Consider the following 23431-nt stretch of genomic DNA (forward strand, 5'->3'; position numbering starts at 1 on the left):
AAGGTGGCCAGGACGTGAGTGATTGCCTGGAGGTGCTCTGGATTTAGGAATGGGCACAATCAGCTCACAGGATCAGATGGTTGACTTGGGTCAAGATATACAACTGAGTACTATCTGTATGTTCTGACCAGCCTTTGCAAGCAATGAGAAACTGATTAACTCATGAGTAAAATAAACCCCATATTTTAAAATAGGGCAGGAACAGTCTTTGTTTACATTGGATAAACAAAACCAAAAGTAATTAGTCACAAATGAAAGTCTTTTCCCTTTCTGAAACCGGGCAAGAACAGTCTCTGTTCACATGAGAACTCAAGATAAAAAGTCCTTTCAATGATTAAGCCAAGCAGAAACAGTCCCTATTCACACCGGCTGAGGCAAATTCACTCCCTGTTATTTCCCAGCAGGGAGACTCAGTTGGCACCTCAAATACATAGCAATTAGTCCCAACAAACCTGATTCTGGCAAAGGAATCTGACTTGATTGATGTACACTGGAAAACAAATGGTTGTCTGCAACAACAGGCCACTCCCAAACCCCTACTATTTATTTCCCAGCCAGAGAGGGGTTGGCTAGCATCTTCTTTTCCCTGAGAGCCGGCTTATTGCCTTCCATTGCTCTCCTCTCCTCTCTATGCATATGTGTATCTGGGATGGGCCCCACTTGTTCCTCCCCCTCACTCAGTTCAGGGAAGGCCCCAAAGACAGCTGCCTCTCTACCTGGGTGCCCCCTGGCTCTGTATCTGCCTCTGATTCCGCTTCCTCATCAGAGCCTTCCAAAGGCTCCGAAGCTGGCCCAAGCTCTCCCTCAACCTCCTCCTCATCTGATTCTGCTGCTAGCTCTGCTGGCAGCCGGCGGGCCACAACCCTACACACTGATGATACCTTACTCCAACCCAAAAGCTGATCCTACCAGTTACTTGCATGTTATGTTAAATTATGGAGTGAGTGAGGGTGTGGGAGCGCATGAATCCTTGTGATACCCCACACATCAGGGGGTTAGGCTTAATCCCTCCGCCATTAACACCAGTTGGAACTTCCAACTGAGAAAAGAAAACCATCACAGCACATTATGTTCTATTCCTAACCCTCATAGGTAGTCTATTCTGTTTAAATTTAAAACTTTATTTTATTTAATGGAGCAGGTGATAATTTAATTAGAGAGAGAGAGAGGATGAAAGACGTTTATCCATCTCTTCACTTTCTTGCTTTTCAAAGCCTCCTACTAATGTAAAAGAATATTCTCATCTCCTAAAAATCCACTGCCCCTTTAATAAGCCCTATTTTCTTATTTGGAGAAATAAGAAATCAATTCTTCCAATTATTATTTTTTGTCTGTCTGGTAGTACTGCTAACAATGCTAGATACCCATTCATATGCATTTAACTGAGACCTCTCCTTTTCTGCTTTTTTTAAAAAAATTGCCTTCAGAGTTTTTCTCTTAACCTTCTACTGCAGTTTGTTTATCCATTTAATAATATTTATTCCCTGCTCCGATCAAGAAAGACTTGGGATGGGATATTGAAAAGTCACAAAGGAAACAAACAATATGACATAAGCCTTGTTATCCTCTGTCCCAAAAGAGGAATCCCATAGGCGCCTCAATATTATAGCTATTCATAGGGTCAAATGTCTGTTTAAATAGCACTCCTCTGACTGTGCTTAGTCTGAAGGATGCCCAACGGAAGACCTGATTGATCATTCCCCTGCTTCTCGCCCTTTCCATCTGTGCAGAGCTAATTGTCATAAAAAGCTGTTTAGAGCAATTGTTTGGGGTATAGCAATCTTCAGAATTGGACCGATTGCAGCCAGGAAAAATGACTATTGTTGTGTATGCACATTATATTGTCTGGATAACAAGCTGAAGCAAGAAAGAGGGTCAATTGACTGCTTCCACGGCAAACGAGAAATCGACCATTGTGCCCGGAATGCTGTTGTTTCTAACTGCTGCGTACAAAGTACTGGTGTTAATTGAAACTCTTTCTGAAAATTAGCTTCGGTTCCAACCTTAAAACTAAACGAAGGACTTTTGGCAATTCTGCACTGCTGCCTAAGCTGCTTTTCTGCCACGCTGCTCCCATCTGTTTCTTAAGCCAACTTCAGAAATCACAGCCTGGATTGAGTCGGTTGGCAACAAGAGTACAAAAGCTGATTGGCCATTCCTCTATTTCTCGCCTTCCCATCCATGCAAAGGGAGGCAGGTCTCACTGATCGGCTCGACTCCCATGTAGACTAGAACACCAATGCCTGCCTTTTTCCCTTGAGAGATAGTTCCTCCTCACTATTTCCCTTTCTTTGCCTCTCCTTTCCAGGTATTTACACACATGAATGTTTTCAGTCTTCCTTCCAATATTATCAACTCTTTCCTTTCCCCCCTCTTTTTTCCCTTTATGGTACAGGGAACAGATTGTTATTTCATTCCTTACTGATAATTCAGCTTCATAGCAGTGGAGAGAGAGGGGGAAGGGGCAGGAGGGAGAGACAGAGAGAGAGACAATAAACAAGGAAGAGGAAGGAAGAGTGAGAGGATAGGAAAGGAACGGTACAATGTTTCATTCAGCCTGGGCAGATGTGAAAAGAAAGCCCATTGGGAGATGTAAGGGTTGAATGGAGCATGAGGATTAAGGCTGAAAATAGTTTTATTAAAGGGCCATTGCTAAAACAACTTCAAGATTATATGCTTTAAAAAATTAAGTTCTTAATGAGTTGACTGGAGCGTAATACTTTATGCCAAGATCAGCTCTGGAACAGTTTCTTGATCTGAAAGGGTTGCATCTTGTATGAGAGATCAGGAACACTTGAGTTCAATTAAGGCACATTATTAAGCTACAAGTAGTTCTCAACTTACAATCATTCATTTAATGACTGCTCAATGTTAGGATAGTGCTAAAAAAGGGATTTACAACTGGCCCTCACATTTAAAACTGTCACAGCATCCCCATGGTCATGTGATTGTGATGTGGGCGTTGGCAACCATCTCACATTTACAATAGTTGCACACTCCCAGAGTTAACATAATCATCATTCATAATCATTGTGACCTCCCCAGCTTGCTTCCAAGAAGCAAAGCAATGGAGAAGTTGGCAGGGAAAGCTGCAAATTGGGATCACACGATGTCATGCTTCATGACTTGGCGAAAAGGTCATAAAATCAGGTATGGCCATGTAATGCCTGTAATAGCACACACCATTTAACAATACATTTTCGAGTCCCAATTGTGGGCATAAGTGGAGGACCGATATTTAATAGCTAGAACAGTGAAGTAGATAAGGGCCAGAACACACAGTGGTCATTTGATTTGTTGGGGAGTGCTGGCTCATGCATGAGGTAATCTATGTTATGATTGGTTGCTGGGTGAAAAGGGCATGTTTCCTTTTCCCCCGCCTTTTTCTTCTATGTGTTTGTTTGCTGTTCTGTGAGTTATCTGGTGATTTACCTCATGATGTGGTAATGTGCCTAACTATCTTGTTTGGTGTACATATAGATGTAAAATTATTTATATAAAACTACAAGTACGTGTAAGCATCTATGACTTCATTTGGACACCTGCTGCAAAATTCCCTGACACTACCTGTATCCTGAATTCAAGGCAGATCAGACTATTTACCCTACCTGAGCCACAAACATGATGGCAAGCATACTACTTTGCGGATCTCTTTGCTGCTATGTAGCAAACATCCAGATTTTTTTGCTTTCCAAGACAGTTTTGAGTCTTCTTAAACAATTTTCTTGAAATTGTTTGAAGTTTTGTGTCAACACAACACAGAACAGCCAAATCTGAGTTTTTTCCCCATCAAACCCTGGCAAGCTCAAATTCAACAAAACTCTTGGGTTGTACTGTTTTTACTACAGGTTTGAAATAAAGTACATTTTCCATTTTGGCCTCATCTCTGGTGTTACCAATTTTCAATATCGCTGAGCTTTAGTGCTTAGGTTTCCTGGCTTATTTCTGATAGCATTTTTGTATCTTAATAGCTTCCTTACAGGGGAAAAATTGTAGAAAGAAATGGCAGCTGTATTTCCCCCCCCCCTAGTATGGAGCTGTAGCCAAGAGTCTGCCTGTTAAATTTCTTGCAAGCTCTCAAATACAGGGAAGATTTGAATGAAAAAGCTGGCAAGCCTCACTTGAGGAACAGATTGTGTAGATAGTATCCCATCCAAGATAAAAAGGCTCAGTAATTCTCTCACTGATTTATGTGTGCCTGTGGATATGTTGAGAAGATGAATCTAACCTACCTCAGCCTTAATAAAACTTCAGCATAAGAAAAAAAAAGCTATAAAGATTAATAAGCCAGTTTCTCAAAAATTTACCCTACCTACAATAAATGTATTTTTGATAAGATATTAAAAATAAAATTCTTAGTAATCAACATACCTTTAGTCATACTTTTAATCTTCCCTAGAGGAGAAGGAACTGACACATATGATCCATCTGAAATTTTAAACAAGAAAGTAAACTTTTCAAGTCTTTACAAAACATGTATAATATTGTAAATAATTTTACTTTAACAAATTAAATCCTAATCGTTATTTACTCATGCTTTGAAAAGAAATGATGATGTCAATCAAAAAATCGAAAGATATATGCAACCCAAAGGTTTAGAATATTTTACTAAAACAACTTTTAGTGCTGATGTTACATATAAATATTTTGAGATTCGCTAAATGAATCCCAATTTATACCTTTGATCATCAAGATTGGGTTTTAATGAGATTTAGATAATATAGATGATCCATTAACAAGATACAAAGAGCTGCTTTTAGCTATTTTACATACACAAACACCAGGTATGGTACAGAAAAAAAGCTGATGGTACTCTAAGTTTTTATTAATTCTAATAAAAAGTAGATGATCTCAGGAAATAATCATGCTTAGTTCAAAGAAGAAAGGCATTCTGATCTATTTGCTTGAATCATTTGATGTATTACACCAGGGAAAGGAAACCTTCTAAATAACATCAATGGGAGAAAAGTATTACATGCCTTGAGCAGTTCCCTCACTGAGTACTGCAAAAGAAAATATCATGTCATCCCACTAGTTTGAGAGATTTCAAGATTACAATCACTCTCAAATGTGAGGAAAAAATAGTAATTTTACTGGGTGCTATTTCATTAATTGGTTTATAAGAAAGGGCCTGACATTACTTAGTAATGAAGGCTGTTCCCAAACACAATGGAATACCTATATTTAAAGTAGGATTTTATAAATCACACTTCTTGCTTATAATCATTACTTACAAGACAGATTATTTATCTATCTATCTAATGGATTCAGACTCTGTAGAGGACATTCACCGGCTAATCTTCCCTATACTACACTTGGCTCTGTTAAAATCAAATTTAAAATGAACCACTGATCACTTCAGAATTAAGACTGAATTCAGTATTGTCCCTGCATTAGCTATTTTCTTAGTAAAGTTTATAATTTGAGCTTGGTATAATGGAAATTAATTTGCTTTAAGCAAATGTTTCCTTGCTGATCTTTTGTGCTAAAGTTCTATAAGCATGGGTGGGCTGTGGGGTTTTGCAGGGGTTCAGGAGAACCTCTAGCTAAGATTCTGTGCAGTTTGGAGAACCGCCAAATCCCATTCCTGGCTGGCCCCACCCACCCGGCCCCTCCCCTCCCAGGAGTCCCCACGCAGTCTGTTTTGGATGGAGGTAAGTACAGGTTGTGCAAGAAGGCTCAGAGAGGGCGAAAAACGGGCCTACTGGAAGTTTGGGAAGCCTCAAAATTGGCCCATTTATGGCCTCCAGAGGGTCTCTGGAGCCTGGGGAAGCCATTTTCGCCTTCTCAGAGGCTCAAAGTAAAACCTCTGGAGCCTGGGGAGGGCAAAAATGCTCCCCTCTGCAGTGGTGCAGGATACCAACTAGGCCACACCCACCATGGCCACGCCCACCCAACAACTGGGCAGAGAACTCCTTGCTAAACTTTTTGAAGCCCACCCCTGTCTATTAGCCTTTCATATAGCTTAAACCACTAAATTTATTCATACCATGTGCACAGAAATCTGCTTGGTCAGAAAGAAATAATGGGGAAAAAATTTCAGAAAACAGATATTTGAAACCAAAGAAAAATGTCTACATCTGAATTCTAATCATTTGTATGCTGCTTGTGTTGGGAAACTAGAATGCCAGTGTTGGAAACATGAAAGAGGAAAATGTATTTGAACTGCATGGCTTAAAAATCCAAAATGAATCAGGCAATTGAATAATCAATTTCAGCCACTCCAATGTCTCTTTATAGCTAACATTATCTTCAAACAACCAAAACAGCGGCTTTGTACATGGACATCACTGCATGGAGTGTATAGGAATCACAAAATGTCTATATTACTACTAAAAGGATCTGGAGGAGTTCAATTATAAATCAAAGACATGGGCAGGTGTTGACCATGTAACAGACCATGAACTGCTCATGTGCAATCTCCAAATTAAGCTAAAGAAGATAAAGACAGCCAGTCAAGTTCCACAATATGATCTTGAACATATACCCATCCATTTCAAGGAGAACATTAGGGATATCTTTGAAGTTCTAAACTTTATTGATAGTGAAAGTGAAAAGAGATTGCCAAAAATGAAGAAAGACAAGAAAGCAAACTGGAATGTCAGAACGAACTGCAGAAATTGCCAAGAAAGTAAAAAAAAAAAATCTCAGAAAAGAACTTAACAGTTTCAGAGAACTGTTAGAAGAGACAAGCAGCAGCATTATACCATCTGTAAGGACAGCAAAGGTGGAGAGATGGAAAAACAAGGATAGTCTTTCAAAAGTTCTCTAAACAGAGAACGTTCTAACTTCTAGTTGATATGCTGAAGGATAAAAATGGACAGATAGTAACTGATTCAAAGGAGATCAAAAGAAGATGCCAATTTGAAACATTATATAGTACATATGTCAACATCCAGGATACCTTAGAAGATATTCCTTACTTACAAGTACCTCTAATACTAGGAGATGATTAAATCAGTACTCCTGTCATTACCAAGTTGGAAGACTGCAGGAATTGATGGAACACCCACTGCATATTTCACCCACAGAAGAAGAATCAATCAAATTTCTAACCAGGCAAAGCCAGCAAATCTGCAGAACAACACAGTAGCCAAGTGATTGGAAGAATATTAGAATTCTACATTCTAATCCAAAAAAGGAGACTTAATAGAGCATGCAAACTATTGTGAAATATCCTTAACTTCACATATTAGAAAAATAATGGATGGAAGAAGAAATGCCAGATGTTCAAAATTGCTTTACAAAAGGTTGAGAAATACAAGACACCATTGCTGATGTTGCTTGTCTAAATGAGGAAGTCAAAGAATGCAAAAAAGAAGTCAGTGTGTGCCTTGTCAATTATAGAAAAAGCTTTGATTGTGTCAATCATGTCAAGCTCAGGAAAAATGGGAAGCCCAGAACATCTCATTGTGCTCATAGTAAATTTAAATAGAGGTCAGAAAACCACAGTATAGACAGAATCTGGTGAAAGAGATTGGTTCTATATTGGCAAATGAGGGCTACAAGGCTGCGTATTCCCCAGCCCCTACTTTACTCAATCTACAGTATATGCTGAATATGCTACATATTAAGGAAAGCTGGACTGGGAAAATATGGTCATTTTTAAAACTAGAGGAAGAAATTTCAATAACCTACTCTATAGTGATGCCTCTACCCTTAAAGCTAAAAATGCAAAGGATCCAAAAGCCCTAGTATGAACAGTCAGACCACGGTGAAAAAATGGGACTAAAACATAAACAATAGCAAACAAATGATAACAGGAGTACAAACAGCCTTAGAATTCATAATTAAGTTATCAAAGTGTTGGATAGCTTCCGCCTTTTAGGATGAATCATCAATAGTAAAGGAACAAGCAGTCAAGAAATATGTTACAGACTAGCACACAGATTAGAAATAGCAAATATTCCATGAAGTCCTTGGAAAAGATATTCAAATTCTGTGATGTATCTATTTCTACAAATATCAGAATTATGCACGCTATTGTATTCCATTGAACTAGAGGTGGTATTCATCAGGTTCTGACCAGTTCTGGAGAACTGGTAGTGGAAATTTTGAGTAATTCAGAGAACTGGTAAATATCGCCTCTGACTGCCCCTGCCCCTATCTATTCTGTGCCTCTCGAGTCCCAGCTGATTGAGAGGAAATCGTGATTTTGCAGTAACCTTCCCTTGGCGTGGGAAGGGAATGGAGATTTTACAGTATCTTTCCCCTGGGGTGGGATGGGAATGGAGATGTTACAGTATCCTTCTCCTGCCATGTCCACCAAGCCACACACAAAGAACCGGTAGTAAAAAAAATTGAATCCCTGCAGTGCATTGAACGCTATGAAGTGAAGGTTGGACTTTAAAGAAGCAAGATAGGATACAAAGAATATTTCTATTCTAAGAATGTTAAAGCCTTTGAATTTGGTGTTGGAAAGGCTCGCTGAGAATAGACAGCCAAGAAAACAATCTAATGGATCATTGAACAAATTAACCCAGAGTTCTCACTTGAGGCACAAATGACCAGGCTCAAATTATCCTGGATTGGACATATTATGCAAAGACCCAGCTTTCTGGGAAAGGCTCTAATGCTGGGAAACATAAAAGGAAAGAGAAAAGGAAAAAGAAAAGGATGCAAGTGGATGAACTTGGTTACAATGGCAAACAGTTGAAAGACTTGAAAGAACAAATTACAGCTAGATCATTATGGAGGAAGTCTATCTATATAGTCACTAGGAGTTGAAATTGGGAATATCAAGAAATCAAGAATAAATATTCTTGATTATGATATATTTATCATTGGTGGCTACAAAACAAACTTCAAAGAATAGGCTGAGCCAGCAGTCATTACATGCAATATCCTTCAATTTTTTGAAAAGCATAACAGAAAAAAAAAATCAGTCACAAAATGGATTCCGCCCCCCCCCCCCCCTGTAAACTTACACGTAATATGGAATGTCAAAATTGTTTTCTTACAGCTAACCTTGATTCAATGTTACTCAAGTTTATTGCCTGTTTTACATAGACTATGATATATAATCTCAATGGGACACAGTCAGACCTGCTAGATCCGGGGTGTCAAACTCGCTTTGTCACGTTGTCATCACGTGATATATCATAACTTCCCCCCCTTCGCTAAACCAGGGGTGGGCGTGATCAGCGTGTGACACACCTGGCCTGCCGGCCACGAGTTTGACATGCCTGTACTAGATCAATGACTAACCCCTACTGCATATAATTGACAGTTTACAATTTACTACAAGGGCATAATGCGATCAGATCTTTCTCATCTTCCTTTGCTTATTGAAAGAGGGAATAGACCCCTAAGTCTATAATTGCTCATTTTCTGTGTAGTCATTGTAGGAGGGAAGCCAATTCTTAAATAGTATACTGACTCTGATTTCTGTTTTACATCCTTTATAGTTTCCATGTTCTGAGCTCCTCCTAGGATTTCCTTACCTTATGAACTATTGGCAATCCTGTTTTTATTCACTTAGGCTCTCATTTCCTGAGCTTCTCTTATTCTCTCAGCCTACGGCCATCTGTAAAGCCCCCCAATTTCCTCTCCTTCCTTGCTATAATCTTCTATTTCTCTAGCCTTTTCTTTTCTTTCTCAATGTCTTGCTTGTTCTCCAGGTTTATTAAAATGGTCTCCTGCTAAGGGCCTGATCTCATCCTTCTCTCCTACCTTATTATTCCATCTGGCCCCTAAGAAACTGATTAGGTTCTGCAGTCAGCAATGATGTCTGCTTATGCTATTAACTCTTGCTTCACTGTTTTGAGGCTGTTCACATTGACTGGCCTTACAGCTATCTGGTTCTTTTTGTGTGTGTGGGGGGGGGGGGCAGCAGCTATTAAGGTTATTTTTAGCCATGCAAAGTGAATAGTTTAACAACACCACACCTCCTCCAGGTAGAGAGTATTCATTACAAGGGGATTCATCCTGGGGTCTTTTGTAATGTTTCAAAAGGGTGACAATAGCATCGTGTCCTGAAAAACAGCAATTGCCATTAGAAGCAAACAAGAACAACACAAATGTACCACATTGCCAACAAAGAATCTTAGAATGCAGTTCAAAAGTACATCATGAAATGTCGAACAGTATTGTTGTTGAATAAAATGTTATCTTAGAATTTAAAAGCACTATAAAACATCTTGCATTCTTGGATACATTACACATACCATGGCACTAATACAATACATTCATAGTCACCTACAACAATTCATTTCGTGACCTTTTAAAGTTACAATGGCATTGATAAAAGTAACTTATGAGTAGTTTTCACACTTATGACCATTGCAGCATCCCCATGGTCATGTGATCAAAATTCAGATACTTGGCAACTGATTTAGATTTATGACGGTTACAGTCTCCCTGGGTCATCTTTTGCAAACTTCTGAGAAGCAAAATCAATGGGAAAGCCAGATTCACTTAACAACTGTAGCAAGAAAGGTTATAAAATGGGGCAAAAGTCACTTAACAGCTTAACAACTCTCACTTAGCAACAGAAATCTTGGGCTCAATTGTGGTCGTAAATCGAGGATTACCTGTAACTCTGAGAGAAAACATATACGCACATACGCAAACACATATTTGTGCCCCCATTCAAAGCCAGCTTTAATCTCTTCCCATATTATAAGGCATTACATTCTTTTAGGATGTCTTCTTTATCAGAATTTTTTTTTAAAAGTAATGTTTTCTTTTTTCAAAAAACATAATATTTTGAATGTTTTAAATATTGTAATTTTGTTTAACCTGACTGAACGTTGCTCAGAGAATACACTATGTAAATGTGATAAACCAGTCAAGTGATAAAGAACTGGCAGTTCATAAAAAAAGAGGCTATTTCTAATGTACGGGTATATTTATAAAGCGAAATAATCCCAACTGAAATGCATTTATAAGCAACTTGGAATTCACTGCGAATGACATGCGATTACAATCTCAAATGTATAACCCATAAAAATGTCACACTCAAGAATAGTTGTTGATGACTTCAGAGTGAATAGAAGCTTATGTGAATTTGGGCACATTTTCATGTCAAAATATATTTTGGCTCAGCGATGGATAAGCATGAAGGAAATAGCCTCCAGAACTCGACAACTTTCTAGATGAGTTTGGAGGAAAAAGAGAAGTAGAAATGAGGGATTATCAGACCAGACCTGCAAAATGTATAATATGCCGGGTTTTTTGCAGGATTTCTGCAGGAAATCAAGGGTAGCTCTCTGTCTTTAAAAGAGGTGTCTGCTTCTGCCCTTTGCAGTAGAACCAAAGTGTCTTTCTGCATAAAATCAATAGTAGTCCTTGACTTCGTAATGAACTTCATGGATAACTGTATTGTAATGCTGTCTGTGAAACCTTGTTCGGTGATAATAGAGGTGGGGGGGGAAGACTTTTAAAAAGTCTTGTCTATACTTTACAGATAGATATTGCCTTTTCTGAGCTCAGGCATACAATTATGGATTTTTGGATTTTTATTTTATAGGAGTTGAGAAAGGTCAAGATTGAATTGGCGTGGAATTCAAACTTTGGCTACCGGGTTAGCATTTCTGAGAGCATAAATCCAATACTTGGTCTTCTGCATTCTTTTAGTGTCAGAAGCAGATGCATATGGACAGCCATTTTCAAAATACTCCTCTGTTGTTCTGCTTTTTCTGATTTGTAATGCCTTCTTTTTAATACACGAAGAAGAATACACTTCAATTCAAACCTTTATTATCCGAGTACAACATGTGTACAGTGAGATTGGCTAAGCCGCCCTTCGTGTACCCCTCCAACACAATACAACACACATGTGAAAGACAAAAAAAATACCCCCAAAATACTACCTTTTTCATAGGCCCACATCAGACAGGTTTGTTCATCTTTTTCACCGCTGGATCTGCTGGAGTCAGAGGCTACTAGATTCATATCAGCTCCATTGTCCAGCAAAAATTGGACGAGGCGGATATGGCCATGATAGCAGGCAGAATGTAACCCTGGAAGAGGAGGAGGAGGAAAAAGAGGAAAAAAGCATTGTTATAAGAAAGATTTTCATAACAAAATAAAAGACTACAGAATAATACAATACATGGATTACAATGTATTATAACAATGGATTTAAAGGGTATAAGAAAGAGTAGACTTGTTTTAGTTGAGCTTGATTTCAGCTGATTACGTAGATAATTCCTACTACCATGATGTCTTTTTAACTTCCCAACCTAGACTACTCTCCTGGAGAAGATTGATTTAAGCCTGGATTAGACTTCAGCATCACTGCATGTTAGAGAATGTATGTCGTTCGGAGACAGTTGCATTGCTGTTGCATTTATTGCATTCATAGTTCTGTGAATGTTAATTTTCTGGCTTAATTATTGGCTGGTCTATCACAGAATAGTTTTTCTAATTATTGTTTTGGATCATATACATTTTCTTTCCTTAATTCTTGCACAGACACAACACAAACTGATCCTTAGTCATTTACCTGTATGTCCATCTCTACCCTGGTGATTCAGACTCATTACATTCTGATCAAGAAGAAACTTCACCAGCTCTATGTTCTTGCCATAGGTACATGCACTGAATGAATTAAAAGAATTTTTGAAAACAAAATCAAATAAGTTATTGAGAATATTTAGTCAATAATGTATAAGAAACACAAATACTTAATATTAGAAAAGTCTTCTGTCTGTTTATCTATAGGATAGTTCACAAAATTTATATTAAAGAAATGAATCTTTACTCCCAAATGCCTCTGTTGAGTCATATATAGTATATATGTATGTATGTATGTACGTACATATGTATGTATATATAAATTGACTGAAGGAAGCAATTCTTTGAACAAAGAACTTCCTATTTTTGCATTGTTTTACCCATAGATTTCTATTGCATTTCATCCCAGACCAGTACATTCTAAAAAAGATAGTCATGTAAAGTTTTTTTAAAAAATACAAATATTTTCAAAGCTTCTGCTTATATTGTTGATACAATTCTAATATTGTTAAGTCCTGTTGCTTTTCATTTTGTTTGCACAAATTACTTCTGGTTTTTATCTTTAAGTTATCGCTGTTGTATGTGTGTTATTTCATTGTTTTATAGCTCTGGCCACCTAGAATTTTTCCTCACTAATGATACTTGGTACAAATATAAGACTCATCAGATGTGTTTCACAGCAGATGTATTTTGCAGTATGGAAAACAATAAATAAGACTGCAAAAAGGAAAGTTTGGGAATGAGATCCCGTGAGTATCCCAGGAAAAGGAGATAAAATTGGATTTACCAATCCTTTTTAGTAACATTTTGAATAACCAATCAAATATCTGACAGACCGAATGATTCAGTAATTTTTTTGGACTTGGACAAAGGGGGGAGGGGATCAAACATAAAATAGAATACCTATGAAAGGCAGTTTCACTAAATATATTTTCCTTAGTGAGACTTTCTGTTCCTGAAAGTTGGATTAACTCCTTTACAACTTCAAATTTTCCATTGTAGCAAGCCCTAGAGGGAGAGAAAATGATCAAGACATTGTTTTTAGTAAAGAAAAGTGGAAATTAGTGCACACTAAGGAGGGGGGGGGGCAAGCCCAGCATTGCTTGTTACTCACAAGTGTAGTGGTGTGTCCCCATAAATGTTAACCACATGGGATTGGACTTCAAAATTACTTTGGAGCAAGAACCTGACAATATCCTGATGTCCAAATCGAGAGCAGAAGTGGAGAGGAACATGGTCTTCATTGTCTTGAGCATTCACTACCATTCAATCAAAGGAGGAAGAAAAAATTAGTAGTTATAATTAACACTTTATCATGAATCATGGATGTGATGTATACTGTAGATTATGAAATTTCATTGGAAAGGGACAGAATCTGACAAACTCAAGTGGTCTTCTACACAATTTGATCCCATAAGGCAGAAATACACAACCATTGATTCCTCACATATTTTCATTCAATCCACAGGAAAATTTGCCCAAAGATCAGCAAATAAAAGAACACCACTTTCAACACTGTCCAAGAACAGTGAACTAAGCATAAGTACACATGAAAGCAAACACATACATGACCAAATTAAAATCATGAGCAAACTGTGCATTTAATTGAAGGCGTTGTAAATCAAGACAGCTGAATTAAGCAAACTAATTTATCTGAGAGAGAATTTCCTCTTTGGGAAGGAAAGGAAATATTATCTGACCCAAAACCATGATAGGAAGTTCTCTGTCTAGCTGCTGGTCCAGAAGAAAGAGGAAAATCTTCAATCCAACTGAGCTGCAACTGAGGAACTGCATTGAAACCTAAAGCTGTCCTTCAAAATCCATCTATCTGAACATTAATTTAGTGAATTGGGAACTTCAGGAAACTGCACCTCTCTATTTTTCCATTTTATTTTCCATTAGTAGGAACAGTTTATCCTCACTTAGTGTCCATCATGATACTTCATGAGATGCAAAGGGCTAGCCATTTTCATATCCTTGCTTTGTTCTGTTCCCAGGCTTGGGTTTAACTGTGATTGTAATATATTGGTGGGGCATATTTTACAGTTTTATACTATTTATGGTTGCACTGTTTTAGTCTGCACTGCCTATTTATGTATGTTTAAATTCTTTTTTTTTTTTCATAAGGCACTCAGAGTCTTCTGGAGTGGGTGGCCATAACACAGCTAACACATTAAATTTAATTAAATTTAAACCCACAAAAGCTATCCTGCCCTAGTCCTTAAGGAGAATAATCTCTTCCAGTTTGCTGTGCAACCAATCCTGTGTAATGTTTTCCCTATGGAGATGATGATTCCAACCTGCATGGAGGGGGAGAGGGAGGGAGATTAAACCCTTCCGAATAGCACTTTGCTCTCTCATCTTATTTATTCATTTATTTCTTTAGATTTCTAAACCGCCCCCTCTCCCAAAAAGGGACTCGGGGCGGTGTACAGTCAGATAAAATGCAGATAAAATACATGAATAACAATATAAATAATATAAAACAATTGAATACTAAACATTTAGGTGGAGGAGATGAGACTGTACAAGAAATAAATATGCTATGGAAACCCTAAAAAACATCCCCAATTAAAATACCCAAACCCAGTTAAAATATATCCCCGGGAGGCAAAACTAAGGGAGTGCCAGGCCAGCTAATTGAAACAGGTGAGTCTTTAATTTTTGATGGAAGGAGCGGAGGTCGGTGGTGGTTCTGATGTCGGGGGGGAGGTCATTCCAGAGGGTTGGGCCCATCACAGAGAAGGACCTACTCCTAGGTGTCGCCCGCTGGCATTGCCTAGCGGACGGCACCAGGAGGAGTCCCTCCCTGTGTGAGCGGATTGGTCGTAGGGACGTGTGTGGTAGGATGCGATCCTGCAGATAACTAGGTCCTATGCCATCTATGTTGGGAAGGTGTATCCATTGCTTAAGATGCTATAAAAGAAGATAGAAAACAGATTGTGGACCCAGTTATAACATCAAGCTTAGCAGCAAGCCCAAACAATAGGAGTGTCCATAGGTTATAATGTCAAAATGCAAAATGGCAGACACAATGGTGTGATCAAAGATCCGTCTGTATTTTTGAGTTGTATGTGTAATTCACATTAAAAAAAAGATACAGCTTCAATCACATTGCTGTGGCCACCCTGGACTTTTTTTTAAATCATACATTGCAAACATCCTACCTCTCCGTACACTGTTTCTCAAATATCATGATTGACTGATAAAGGATTTGTACCCTACAGCTGACCTTTAATGCCTTTTTCCTGTAATTGCTTAGAAACCTGAGACCCTACTGTAATCAATTATTGCTGCAGTTATATTTGCTGAGTATTATTGTGGAGTTTTCAGTCAAGGAAAATAAAAAAGCTTCACTGAGTTAATGACCTTTTCACAGAAATCCTGCTACCTTACATATTAAGCATGTAGAGCGAAATTATGACCCAAAAGGAACGTGTTAAAGGAAACAAGCACCCAAGTCATTACAAGAAGAATGAGAAGCGAACATTATTCAGCATAAGGAAACAATGTTCTGTGGCCTGGAAAATTCTTATTTTATTTAAAATACATTAACGCTCATGCTGCGAATCAGCAATAATTGAAACCTATGTCAAAGATGTATTCAAATCGGGAAAGGTAAATGTAAACATATGTATGAAGATAAATTCTTCGGAGTAAGAGCTGAAATAAAACTCTTCTAAAAATTATCTGTAAAAAAACTGAAAGTTTTCTAGACTGATTATTTGCACATATAATTGACATTAACATTCATGATTAATCTGAAGCTCATGTTATTTACAATTTACTCCTTTCCCATCATCAGTCCAAAATAAATATATTATTTGGTCTTTGCCTTTATTATGTGATCTGTAATAAAAACAAAACATCTTTCATAATAATAGTGACTTTGGCATACAAGTGTTGCTTCTGCTTACTGAGTTCTTTTCTTATATGTTTTTACTGCTTTTTAGAACCAGGACATTATTTTTAATCTGAGCTAATGTACCTCAGAAACAGCATTGCTGTTCAGTTTTAGCAATGTGTTAAACAGCTGTATGCATTTTAATACTGGCCTCCGTGTTACTTTGTGTACTCGATTTACTAGAAAAGCAATGAGATGGAATCAGGGGAGCAAAAATGTGAGAATCACAGAAATGTCCATCACTTCCAATGCCTCTTGAATTTGTAAATTCAAAGTTTGTTCCAGTTGACATACAAGAAGTAGAATTTCACAATTTCTATCAAGAGGTATCATTGGTGTGATACCTCATGAAAAAGATTAGATTCATCTCCTGTGGGGATTTAATCTAGTTAAGTATTTATAAAGAATATTCAGGAAACAGCATGCTCTTCTTTTTGGCAGAAATTTTCCAATTGGTAGCTTGCAGTGATGAGTTTTTCACTTCTCATAAATGCAATAATTCACTTGAAATTGATGTACAGAGGTCACAAATGCTTCTGACAAAACATTACTGCTGCTAAAGAGTAGTGTTTAAAACACATTTCATTTCCAATCAATATTTTGCATCTTTGCCCCCTACCCCAAATTGTTTGGGACACTGAAGTCAATTCAGTGAAAGTTTACCAGATTTCAAAGGCTTATAATTAAGTAGGCTGGATTTTATCCGAATTGTAACACAGTGTCCAAAGCACAGTTTGGGGAAAGTACTGCTTTTATCTTCCTGACTTACATTGGTAAGAAAAATATATCCGCATGGAATCCAGCTATCTTGCCAAAACGAAAATGGATGTATTATTTACTAGCAGTACTAAGAGTTCGTAAAACTATACAATACTTCCTTCACATAATTCTTTACTTATATAATGGATTACATTTTAAAACTGTTTTAGAAAGCATTTTAAATAAGAATATTCTCATGAAATTAGTTGTCTTAAATAACATAAGTATATACAATGTGAAATGAACAAGCATCATAAAACTGAATTTAGTTAAAATATTTCTTGAAAACAACCATCCACAGAAAATGTGCAGTTCAAATAACACCACTTATAAAGAAGTGGTAAGAAAGCAACAACCACAATATTTTTTTTAAAAAAATAAACATCTGTGCTGTTCATCTGGCAATAAGTGTACATCAAAGTATTTGGAGATTTGCCCATGGTCCTTTGCTGGATTCATGCCGTATTTCAGTTGGCAATCAAAATCCCAGGTGCAGTTTTGAATACCTTCCATCTCTGACATATTTGCTTATGTGAAAAAACAGAGCAGATGAAGAAAAATATATAACTCATAATGGATCCCCATTTTAGCAGAATATTCTCAATAATATACCAACTGTAAATGTTATTCGGAAGGAAGAAAGAAAGAAAGAAAGAAAGAAAGAAAGAAAGAAAGAAAGAAAGAAAGAAAGAAAGAAAGAAGGAAGGAAGGAAGGAAGGAAGGAAGGAAGGAAGGAAGGAAGGAAGGAAGGAAGGAAGGAAGGAAGAAAGAAGAAAGAAAGAAAGAAAGAAAGAAAGAAAGAAAGAAAGAAAGAAAGAAAGAAAGAAAGAAAGAAAGAAAGAAAGAAAGAAAGGGATATGAGACACAAATGGTCATGACATACTATCTGGTTGTCTAAAGGAAATCGTCCATAATACGAATGTGAAAATTGAAAATATGGGCCAGCCAGGAGAGAATAAAGGGATGTGCACAGCTTGGAGAATGTTTGTTCAAAGGAATTTAGTGAAAAATAGTCCAGCATTGATTTATTAGGACTGCCCAATCTGGGCTGCAAAACTCTTGAGCACCAGCAGAAAAGAGATGTAGAACAGTCGTAATATTTTGCTGGCCTTGAGTTTTCAGTGCAGTTCTAGAAATACTAGATTTATATTACCTAATTTCAGATTGAGAGGCGATAGGAACATGTGTACATCTCTGTACCAAGTTCTCTCTGTCATATTTTTTTGTCATCACTATATCTGAAAAAGATAATCAAGGGATGCATAACCAGTATACTACTCAGATTGATTAATTAATTGAAAATATTCGGCAACAAGCTTCCTTTTTACTATACAATAGCTTGTAGTTTCTGAACTTTATGCTTGCCTATATTTAGTTATAGTGTATGGAGGAGTCAGCTGAAATCTCTAGATACAGGACTGAAACAAGAATGGTGAACTAAATCCAAGGAAAGAGAGGATTCCTATCAATAGTAGGATGCACTCTAACTGTACGATTTTGGATTTTATTTTTTACTACCTTGGTGATATGGTGAAAACATGGAAAGTGGCATGTTAGAGCATAATAAAACTGGAGGAGGCCCTTTAGGACGCTAAGTCCAAGTAAACCATACGGGCCATGGTGGCGCAGTAGTTAGAATGCAGTACTGCAGGCTAACTGCTCACTGCCAGAAGTTCGATCCTGACAAGCTTGAGGTTGACTCAGCCTTCCATTCTTCCAAGATTGGTAAAATGAGGCCCCAGATTGTTGGGGGCAAGATACTGACTCTGTAAACTGCTCAGAAAATACTGTAAAGCACTATGGAGCAATGTATAAACCTAAGTAATATTGTTATTAAGGCTCTCCCAACACATGATATCAATGAGCATATACAGTGAAGGGAAGCTGTCACTGGTAACTGTTTCCACCATCAAACTGTCTTATAGCTTTTTTTTTCTTTTAACATTTAATCAGAAATTTCCTTCCTGTATCTTAAATTTATTATTCTTTCCCAAGTCGTTAATTTCCAATAATATGAACATTAATGTATAGACAATTAATTTTATGAGCCAATACTTTTTTTATTTTGAATTGACTGATGCCTGGTTATACAGTAGCAACACACTCATTTCCTTTTAGTTTTTACTTGAGGTTCTCCTTTAAAGGTTTTTCACCTCCAATTTGTTCATAGCCTTTCTGATCAAGCTTACCACGTACCATTCCAATCTGCTTTTGTTAGGTGCTATCAATTTTTTTTATTAGCAATCCATCATTTAGAAAACTCAGATCATGGTTCTAGAAACCAGTCTTGCCACTCCCATTATTTATGAAGCTAATCATTCCCTTGTAATGTTCTTTCTCTTTGTAGTCCTTTTCTATGCATTAGAAGAATCTGGCTACCCAATCGCTAAAGTGTCCTTCCTCAGGGTTAAAAATTGATCATGTAAGAGCTCTTGAGAATATCATTTTTTGCTATATGTATCAGAAAGGTTAATTGTTAGTGGACTTGATCAGTGGGCATGAATCTGTTCTATGGTATCCCCAATCCTTGCCCTGGCAGTCAACACTCTTCATGAGACATGTTGACATTTGCCCTTGTTAATAGTGAATCATCAACTACTGTAAATTTTCTTTTGTCTTTTTTATAGCATGGATGCATCTTTCCTGTTCTTCAGGGATCAATCTACTTATTCAACAATGTGTTTTCCACCCCCTCTTTCTTTTTTAAAGGCCTCAGAGTAGTTTCTGAGTTGCAGTGGAATCTACATATGTTTTGGTTGCCATTCTTGCCTATTGGGGAAGATGCTTAGACTCACTTCCCTTATGATGCCCTTCATATGTCCATACTTGTTTGGTTTAATCAATCTGTCTCCTTTCTTAGGTTTTGACATGTGGCTGTTTGTGACTCTAATCATTTTATATTTTCTTCAAACATCACCAGACCCTTGAATTTGTTGCCAAATATGCCAGACTGTTTTCAAGCAGGCACACAAACATGCCACAATGCATGGCATTGGCAGATCATGACTGCAGTGTGATGTTAATTCAACTTTCCTTCACTGTTGTAGAGAACATTAATGTTAAAGAATGAAAAGACATTATTCTGGTAGCAGGAACTCAAAGAGAGAACATGCTGCCTATTTGAGGGAAAAAGTAGTCAGAGATATTCTATTCAATCTATCTTCTTAACTCTCCTGCACATCCTTATTTGTTTGCTGGGTGCACACATTCCTGGAAACTAAATAGTTTCTCTATGTTCCATAATGTCACTGATTTACGTTTCTCAAAATATTCATTGACTTAATATTGGGTAAACCTATATGAACATCTGGCAAAAAATTACATTAAAAGTGTATAGATGAGCAAACACAATGTGTACATAATGTTGTATGTATAAATGCTTAATTTGATACAATGATTGAATACATGGATTCTGACACTGATGAGCTGTAGGCTGATCTGTATCTCTCTTGCAATTAGGATGCTACAGCAGTCTGACTAGATTGGTTTCCAATAAGAATATTGTGATTCTCTGCATGTGGATAATTACCTGGAATCCACATTTTTCTGATTCTATCATATTTACTTTCTATTAAAATATATTGGTAGTAACTAAACATGCAAGCGTTTTTGCAAGCTAAATGGGGAGTAAAAATGGTGATGTATGCCTGAATGCATATCTTATTGAAAGAAGCTGATAGCATCTGAATTCTGATGCACATTTAATTTAAGCCTACAATACTTAAAAGTAAAGATTTGCCTGACATTCCATAGAATATGGATTTTCATGACCATAAAAATGGAAATGCAAAACTCTGGGACAATGACAAGATGGGTTTTATACATTCCTAGCTGTGCTTCCAATCTTTATTTTTTTAATCTGATAAAAACCATCACAGACTTTCATAACCTGAAAGTTATATTACAGGAAAACCTTCTATGGGAGGCTGCTCCGACGCTTAACCAGGCCTGTTTCTTGAGGAATCTTCAAAATAATTAAAAATTATTTGTGTGACTTTGGTGGTGATTCTTAAGAGTCTTCTATATCAAATTTCAGGTACAGGTTTTAACCTTCAACAACTTTTATGAATTGAGTCCAGGTATAGAAAACAACAGGCCCATTCATTTATCTTTGAGATCTATTGAGATTCCAGAATATATGATACAGATAGTCCTCAACATATGCCCATAATGGAGCCTGCCCATTTGGGTAGTATGTTGTATGCAATCAATGGTTGTAAAGCAAATACCACAATCGTTAAGGGAATGCCACGGTTGTTAAGCAAACTCATGATTTTCTGTGGGAATGATTTTGCTAAAAACTGGAAAAGCTGGTTTTCAACAAACTGTTGTCAAATGTGATCACTTGACTGTGGGGTGCTGCAAACTGCAAAATATGTGACTCTGTTGCTGACTGCCTGAGGTTTGGTGATGGAGGGCGGGGGGGGGCCAATCATTGGAACTTTGAACCCTGATCATCAGTCCCCTTTTTCAGGTTGTAACTGGTCCTAAACTGAGGAATGCTTGTATTCCCTAAATAAGAACGTATAGTATTCGTGTTAGAATATATAGTAGAATGTAAATTACAACATATACAATCCCTAAATTAAAATAATAGTTTTATGTAAAGATTCAGTTTTGGTGCTTATTTTGCAATTATATAGAGGAATATATAGAGGTTCAGAATTATCAGATTTGGAAAATACGGATTAAGCTGGAACTGCTAGTAACCTGGATGCAGGAACAGAGATCTCTACAAATTCGATGCAATACACTCCCATACGTAGTTTCTTAAAAGTAATTTACACGGAGTTTGATGAGATTCTTCAAGTAAGTGAATATAATTGGATAATCTTAATGCCAGCTGAAGGAAGAATCAAATGATGTCTGGCAGCTCCAATGGAAGTTAACTATATTCAGAAATTGAAGCAACAGCACCAGGGTCAGTTGGACATATCGAGTTTTATACAAAAGAGGACACTTTAAACATTAATATATTTTAAAAAATATTAGGGAGATATATTCCATTTCTGTAGATACTTCCTTTGTGGGCTTATGTATACAGGTGGCCCTCCATTCATAACCATTTGTTAGTGACCGATCTAGGTTATGCTGAGATTCAAAAAAAGTGACTCATGATCATTTTTCACACAACCATTGTGTGTGTTTAAGACAGTTGCAGTATCCTGGGGTCATGCGATTGCCTTTTGTGAACTTCTGACATGGAAAGTCAATGGGGAAGCCGGATTCACTTAACAACCATGTTGCTAACTTAACAACTGCCGTGATTCATTTAACAATTATGGCAAGTAAGGTCATAAAATGGGACATAAAACTCACTTAACAACCAGCCACAGAAATGTTGGGCTCAACTGTGCTCATACGTCGAAGATGACCATACGTTGTGTAGTCAATGTATGGCAATCAATGAAGGAGTTTAGTAATGGTGATACATTTACTGCAGCAGAGTTCCCCAACCTTTCTGGCTTTGTAGACCACCTGGGGGTCGGGAGAGGGGATGGTTCTGTGGGAGTAGCAGGTAAGCACAAATGTGTGCACTGCTTCATTTCCACAAGTGGCAGGTATGTGTACTCGCAAATGGACCATGCATGCCTACGCTTGCTTGCTGCCCACGCAAACGGAGCATGCACACCCACTCTTGCCCACTGCTTGCACAAGGGGGGATGTGTGCTTGTGCTCCCTTGCCACTTTAATGTCCCGATTTTGAAGGGCTCAAGGCCCAGCAGTGGGCTGCAGCCTGGGGGTTGGGAACCCCTGCTCTTTGGCAGATGTAGTTTGCATATAGCGCAATAGAACATGAGCTGAGAATTTTAAATAGCCCAGTTTTATAAGAATAGGTGGAGGATTCAATGCAGAAATATTGGAAAAAACTCTAACAATCTTATTTTTCCTGCCAGTGTTGTACCTGAGCTGTGTAGGTACGTATAGCCTCAGGACAAAAGGAAAACATGTTGACTCACTTAGTTCTTTTCTGACACTGATAGGATGACCCCAAGTACCTCTGGGAAGGTAGTGCCAATGTTCAAGTTTCATAAGCCCAAGGATATGCAGAACACAAAATATCAGAAAAACTATCTTTCCAGAAACATTCCAATTTACTATTGGACTCCACACATGGGTAAAGATTTTAAACACGAAACAGCACTGGCAGCATTTGACCTTAACTTGAGAGAGTTCCTATTGTGTATGAATAAGACAACCCGCTGTTGTATAATGGATTTCACAAAATCCAATATTGAACTAAACAGTGACATTATACTGCACTCCACTTATAACATATGGGGTTACAAGAAACAGCTGCTTGTAACG

At 37.5% G+C, this 23431-nt stretch overlaps 1 protein-coding gene across 1 annotated transcript in view; it reads right to left on the minus strand.

Annotated features, from left to right (window-relative positions):
• The window catches only part of LOC309389177 (serine/threonine-protein kinase TNNI3K), a 239013-nt gene that overhangs the window by 158456 nt on the left and 57126 nt on the right, over positions 1–23431 (minus strand). Inside the window, exons 8-13 of the mRNA XM_081947217.1 lie at positions 13574–13718; positions 13363–13467; positions 12449–12543; positions 11814–11963; positions 9888–9974; positions 4372–4428 (exon numbers count right to left, since the gene is read on the minus strand). Coding sequence (XP_081803343.1) covers positions 4372–4428; positions 9888–9974; positions 11814–11963; positions 12449–12543; positions 13363–13467; positions 13574–13718 — 639 coding nt within the window. The remainder of the gene's footprint in view (positions 1–4371; positions 4429–9887; positions 9975–11813; positions 11964–12448; positions 12544–13362; positions 13468–13573; positions 13719–23431) is intronic.

Source organism: Natrix helvetica (genome assembly GCF_964273705.1).
Source record: "Natrix helvetica genome assembly, chromosome: 3".
NCBI lineage: Eukaryota > Metazoa > Chordata > Lepidosauria > Squamata > Natricidae > Natrix > Natrix helvetica.